Source organism: Electrophorus electricus, chromosome 6 (genome assembly GCF_041902795.1).
Source record: "Electrophorus electricus isolate QZ-2024a chromosome 6, ASM4190279v1, whole genome shotgun sequence".
NCBI classification, from domain to species: Eukaryota; Metazoa; Chordata; class Actinopteri; order Gymnotiformes; family Gymnotidae; genus Electrophorus; species Electrophorus electricus.
The window spans coordinates 14,891,188-14,898,075 of NC_137502.1; the positions used below are offsets into that span (position 1 = coordinate 14,891,188).

At 39.9% G+C, this 6,888-nt stretch overlaps 1 protein-coding gene across 1 annotated transcript; it reads left to right on the top strand.

Annotated features, from left to right (window-relative positions):
* Positions 1–1,792: 1,792 nt before the first annotated feature.
* Positions 1,793–5,456, top strand: tbcb (tubulin folding cofactor B). Its single transcript, XM_027012757.3, has 7 exons — positions 1,793–1,962; positions 2,153–2,338; positions 2,659–2,802; positions 3,074–3,170; positions 3,487–3,678; positions 4,053–4,125; positions 4,264–5,456. Exons 2-7 carry the CDS (start codon positions 2,219–2,221, stop codon positions 4,376–4,378), a joined length of 741 nt encoding a protein of 246 aa, XP_026868558.1. The 5' UTR covers positions 1,793–1,962; positions 2,153–2,218; the 3' UTR covers positions 4,379–5,456.
* The last annotated feature ends 1,432 nt before the right edge of the window (positions 5,457–6,888 follow it).

The following is a 6,888-nucleotide window of genomic DNA, read 5'->3' on the forward strand; positions in this document are numbered from 1 at the left end:
TTACAAACACCAATCTTTTCAAAGTATAATAGTATCTAGTAGGATTTTGCTCTAGTCATGTTTTCACTTTATATATATATATATATATATATATATATATATATATATATATATATATATACACACACACACACTGCCTGGCCAAAAAAAAAAAGTCACCACCTGGATTTAACTAAGCAAATAGGTAAGAGCCTCCCATTGGATAATTACTACATGGGTGATTGAGTAGCTTCTCATTTGTTAAACGACAGTGTCGAAAGACACATCCTGTGGTCGTGGAACAGATGTTAATGTGTTTCAGAAGGGTCAAATTATTGGTATGCATCAAGCAGAGAAAACATCTAAGGAAGTTGCTGAAACTACTAAAATCAGGTTAAGAACTGTCCAACGCATTATTAAAAAGTGGAAGGACAGTGGGGAAACATCATCTTCGAGGAAGGAATGTGGTCGGAAAAAAAAATCTTGAATGATCATGATCGGCAATCATTTAAATGTGTGGTGAAATAAAATCATAGAAAAACAACAGTAGAAATCAGGGATATGTTTAATAATGAAAGCAAGAGCATTCCACAATGCAAAGGGAACTCAAGGGACTGGGACTTAACAGCTGTGTAGCCTTAAGAAAACCACTTGTCAGTGAGGCTAACCGGCAAAAACGGCTTTAATTTGCAAGGGAGCAGAAAGATTGGACTGTGGAGCAATGGAAGAAGGTCATGTGGTCTGATGAGTCCAGATTTACTCTGTTCCAGAGTGATGGGTTCATCAGGGTAAGAAGAGAGGCGGCTGGAGTGATGCACCCATCATGCTTAGTGCCTACCCTACAAGCCTGTGGGGGCAGTGCTATGATCTGGGGTTGCTGCAGTTGGTCAGGTCTAGGTTCAGCAGTTATGTGCCCAAAGAATGAGGTCAGCTGACTACCTGAATATGCTGAATGACCAGATTATTCCATCTATGGATTTTTTGTTCCCTGATGGCACGGGCATATTCCAAGATGACAATGCCAGGATTCATCGGGCTCAAATTATGAAAGGGTGGTTCAGGGAGCACAAGACATCATTTTCACACATGGATTGGCCACCACAGATTCCAAACCTGAACCCCATTGAGAATATTTGGGATGTACTGGAGAAGACTTTGCTCAGTGGTACAAATCTCCCATCAATACAAGATCTTGGGGAAAAATTAATGCAGCTCTGGACAGAAATAAAATGATGTGACATTGCAGAAGCTTGTGGAAACGATACCAAAGCGAATGCGTGCCATAATCAAAGCTAAAGTCAAAATATTAGTGTGTGACCCTTTTTTTGGCCAGGCTGTGTGTGTGTGTGTGTGTGTGTGTGTGTGTGTGTGTGTGTGTGTGTGTGTGTGTGTATATATAATATATAAAATGTGTGTGTGTGTGTGTGTGTGTGTAATATAAGCAATAATGTTTTTAACTGATTTACTGAGCCTCATTTATTTTACAATTTAGATCGCCAACCAATTAAGGAAGGAGCACAAATGGTAAAAGAAAGTTGAATTATCAATCGATGGTGTCTATATCAAAATGCCATGCCTTTTATTCGTAAGCACCCTCGTGTGGAAGAATTTGGTGGCGTCTCTCCAGGGAGATTCTGGTACATCTTTTATCCAGTAAAACACAATCTGATTGGATTTACATTTCTGAGTAAATGTAACACAGGATTAGCTCGAGCACACTGAGACCTTAAAGTAACATAATGTTCTATTGGTCAACTCTCTATTCCGCCCTTGCGGTTTATTTTCATTGGATCAACACTGGAGTGGGTGGGCAGAATATTCCAGAAGTGGGCGCTGGCGTGGCCTGTGGAAGGTCTGTTTTCAAGTCATCTGATTTTACCCAGCTATCTACAACATTTACGATATAAGAATTCGCTCGCTTTATTTGTGGGCTTTAATAAGGACGAACTCCAGAATAAATTTACAAAGGTGTGAAAGTGTTTGGTAAGTCTTGTCACGCGTAGAGGTTGGCTAAGCTAGCTAGGTTAGCTAACTTCCAGTTAGCAAGCAGGTGTTATTTTTAACGGCGTTTGTTGTCTAATTAGTAAGTCTTGCTTTTTGACATTTATCTAGAAGAGATTTCCTTGGCAGCTTGGTTGAGTTTGCTTATTTTGTACTTTTCCACTTTAAACAGCAAGTGAAAGAGGAAGCCGGCCACATTGATCCCAGACCAGATAGCCGTGTGCTTAGCAACAGGAAGATGGAAGAGTGCGTGACAGTGGTCAGCAGTCCTACGGTGTCTGTGCGCTTGACCAGCACCCTCAGCTCCTTCGAGGTGAACCGGAGATTTAACCGAGGGATCACAATCGCAGAGTTCAAGGTACTTCATCCTTTTGGAATGAGTTATCTAGCTTGGGTAGCTACCATGCTAGGAGTGTTCTTTGTTTGAAAATGTCATTATTCACACCATATCTGGAAATAAAAAAACAACACTATTTTAAAGTTAGACACATGCACATCCTTTAACTGTTCTGTCCAGCTTCTCTGTACCCATAGGTTAAGGAAACCAGAATGTTTCAACATCTGTTTCAGTATTACTCTGAGTATATTGGGCATTTATAACAGAATTTTATGTTGATTTTTGCCACCTCCTTGTTATTGTATTTTTGTGCCACTATGTTGTGTGCGTTTGTTCCTCAGAGCAAGCTGGAGCTTGTCATAGGTTGCCCTGCTGCCTCTATGGACCTTCAGCTGTTCAGTACTTCTGACAAGTTTCTGCAGAGTCTTGATGATAATGACACACTGCTGGGTTCCTACCCTGTAGATGATGACTGCAGAATACATGTGAGTCCAGGCGGTGCTGAGAGAATGTTGTCACAAGGGTAAAGCTTTATTGGAAAAATGTTCTTTTGACCTGGCTTTTACTTTATAAGTAATCAGAGTAATTCTCTTTACAAGTGATTGCAGGCTTTGTGTGCCTGATAAACATAAGCCACACACTTGATGTGATTTTAGAAAGAGGACAAATAAACGACAATTTTATATTTTCTTTTTTTTTTTTTTTTTAGTTTGTGTTAATTACTAGTTTGGATATTCTTCTATGTTGTAACCAAAGGTGATCGATCGCAGTGGTTCTCTGACTGGAGCTTTCAGCGATTTGTCCAAGGTTGAGAAATATGAGATCTCTGAAGATGCATATGAGAAGCGAGCAGGTAATGTGTAAGACATCTCATGTAAAGGGTTGTGTTGTCACAAAGATTGCTTGGTTATACAATATCAGTTTGTACAAAAATGCTGTCTACTCGACCTGCTGCATTCTCAAGCTTGTCTGTGTTAATCTCATCCTTGGGAATTTATATGTGAATCTTCCTGATGTTTCCTTTTCTAAGAATAATACTTCACACATTTGTTAATGTTCTGATTTGTCCCCAATATCCTCATAGAAGTTTGCTTGACCACATTTTCAGTCTTCAGCCATTTGCACATTAAACTTTGCAATACACCTTGTCTGCCACTGACTTTCCTTAGACTCACTGCGAAACCTCAAGAAAAACATGAAGCTTGGGCGCTTCAACGAGGAGTATGTGGCCATGCGTGAGGAGACACTTGCGCAGAAGGAGGCGGAAAATAAAGCTGCATTAGCCTCAATCACCGTTGGCAAGCGCTGCCAGGTTCAGGTCGTTGGGCAGCCCACAAAGATTGGCACAGTTATGTTTGTGGGTGAGTCCGTCTGAAGCTTGTCTTCATGCTAATGTACAATCAATTGTGTGGCCTAGTTGAATATTGGCCAGGGGATTATGTGATTTTATTAGGCTTTCAAAATTAAGTTCCCAAAATCATAATTTTGTTGCTCAGTTGTAGCTCTCATCAAAATGATGAGATCTAAAACCTCATCCCTGTTGAAACCAAACTTTGGTGAGGATTTTCCCAAAATACTAGTGTCAGCAGTTCTTTTGGTAGTTGTAAAATTTGTGTGTCCGAACTGGGAGGAGAAAAGCCCAGCCAGCCGAGATGAGACAAAATGTTTCACCATAACATAGTTTGAAACTTTGAATTTTACAAACATTTCCTATTGTCCATCCCCCTATCCTTAGGAATGACAGACTTCAAACCAGGCTACTGGGTAGGCGTAAAGTATGACGAGCCACTTGGCAAAAACGATGGCTGGTCAGTATCTGCCAAACTCATCTCCATTGTACTTCTGCTATTTTTATATGCTTCAACAAAGCACTTACACAGTCTGTACTCCATAGTCTGTGGAGGTAGCACAGATTCCTCATGTTGACGTGTGTGTCCCCATTTCAGTGTGAATGGGAAGCGCTACTTTGAGTGTGAGCCAAAGTATGGTGCATTTGTGAAGCCCATGTCTGTGACTGTGGGAGACTTCCCAGAGGAGGACTACGGTCTGGATGAGATGTAGGCCCTACCTGGGACAGCGGAGCAAAGGTGCCGGGCTGGACACACATCCTGTGCTAAAGGATGAACTTTGGGGAGTCCAGTGTCACAGCCTGTGACTGAAAGGGTTTTTTTTTTTTCCCCTCATTGTCACAACTAATCATTGTTTGTCTTGCTGGTCTAGAAGAGGCCAAAATGATGCTATCATACCATTACTAGGGTAACTTGTATGTTGATTCTTTATGGTCAGACTGAAACTGATTTAAAAAAAGACATCTATTGTGACTATAGGCTGTCCAGCTGTGAAGCACAGGAGTAGGCCAGATTAACCTGTGGGTGTATCAGATGAGCCGTAGTTAGCACATTATGCTCTTTGCAAAGCATTTTGCCACTTGTACATATTTGATTACTGAAGCCTCTTCCAACTTCAGTACAGTGTTTTATTTACCTTAACATCTCTTCACAACTTCTTTTTATGTAAGGGGCATATAACATGCACACAATCATTTGGATTTCAGCAGAGCTGTTTTATTTTCGATAGTCTGTATAATATGTATAAATGACCTTTTGGATATTCTAAGAAGTTTTGGTTTGAGATAAGTACACGCACGTTCATTTTAGATGCGCACACAAGATTCCAAAAGAAGGTGGTGTGGGGGAGGAATGGCATGGAAGTTTGTTGTGCTGTATGTTTTGTAATTGCACTTGTCCATAATGCTGCCCTGATTTCACCATGGGATAAACAGGTAATATATTTTATATCAGTTTGTCCATCAGAACCTATGGTACACAGTGGCAGTGTGTGGTAAACTATAATTACCGCATTAAACACCAAGTGGCAAAGCAGTCTTGTTCTCTTAGATTCTTTGAACGTTTAGGTATATAGGCTAATTAGAGTGCAGATGCAGGCTAAACACATTGGCAGTGTTTTTAAAAATTAAGAATGTACATGTTGAAACGATCGTCTGACCTTACGAATATGAAATTTCTCATGTATAGGCTATGACATACAGATCTGTTGGTGTGCAGCAGTTGTTCTGTAATTCTCCAATAAATCGTATGAATTATTTGAATATCATTAAAACACTGCAAATCTCCACTAACTACCAGTGCACCTAACAATCCCGTCTATTCATGGGCGAGCTCCAGTGTATGACCCCTGAAACCGACTAAATTTGGAATCGGCGCAATGATCTGTTGGAAAATTCCAGCTGATGCTTTAAAAAGTAGGATTTTTACGATTAAATTCACTCGCATAATATTGTGCATTTGAAAACTAAACTAAAAAACAACGCACTGGCGCTCTGATGACGCGAGCGCCTTTCCGAACATGACTTGCGCACATTCCAAGAGCTGTGCAAACGTCATCCGTTCGTGATGAGAATGAAAATCAGAGCATATTTAATGATCGGCTGTATCGTTTGTTTTGAGACGCATGGTAAGTCTGTTTTCCCTACTAGTGCGTTTAAGAAAGATGTCCTTTTCTGGCAGCGTGTTGCTCTCTGCTTAACGCAAATCATGTCTCATTCTGTATAGTCTACTAGCCTACGTGTACATAGTTTGTATGGCGTCCCAGCAGCAAACTGAAGTTTTTTCGACACGTTGATCAAAATCACTATAATATTGTCTGGAACTCTTATGTTCTCTGTACTTCGAAGTCAGTGTAGGCGACCGTAGGCCAAATCTGCGATTAGGCAAACCTTTTAATGTTTGTCTGATATTCAAATTTATCAGCTTCCCACCACTCAGACAACAGGAGCACGTCAGACAGCACAGCAACACATTTCCCCACTAAAAAGCCTTTTGCAACTATGGCCGGCCATTCAAACCATGACTCTATATCCCAGCCTGGACCAGTGAGAGCGGGAGCTGCACCAACAGTGATCCCAACTCAGACTCCAGTTCCTACAGCAGGTATTACCCAAACTGCTGTCTTCCTTTCACGTACATTCAGACCACACACGAGCTAATGTGTCGTTTGGTAGGTTATAATAGAATTTACAAACCAAATCATGGGACATGTCATTTTATCCTTAAAGGCACAATCAGGAATTTTAAAGGAACAATAAGTCATTTTGTACCATCAAAAAGTAGCCGATATTTATTAAAGTATTTATTTATTTATCTAAAAAGTGCAGCTCACATGAGAGGAAGAATCAGATTACTTTGTAGTTCTTCAAATGAACCAGTGTATGCTTAATAGAGTAGATCCCACACATGGAGGCAGCCATGTTTAAAATAATTTATTATGGAATTTCTGAAACATCCAGGCGACTAGGTCTTAGTATAATGGTTGTTTCATAACATGAAGAAGAATCACTGGAAAATTGCCTTGTTGTTCCTTTAAAACATAGTAGCATCAACACAAAACTTTTAAAAATAAAACAAAGCAGATGTATGTTTACAATTAAAAGTTTCACCGGAGATACTGAAAAAGTAGAAAAATAACCACAAAGACTGGTTAAAAACATTTAATCAATTTAAGTACAAAAATATTTTTTACATTTCCATATTTCAAACCACATTTTGGAACTG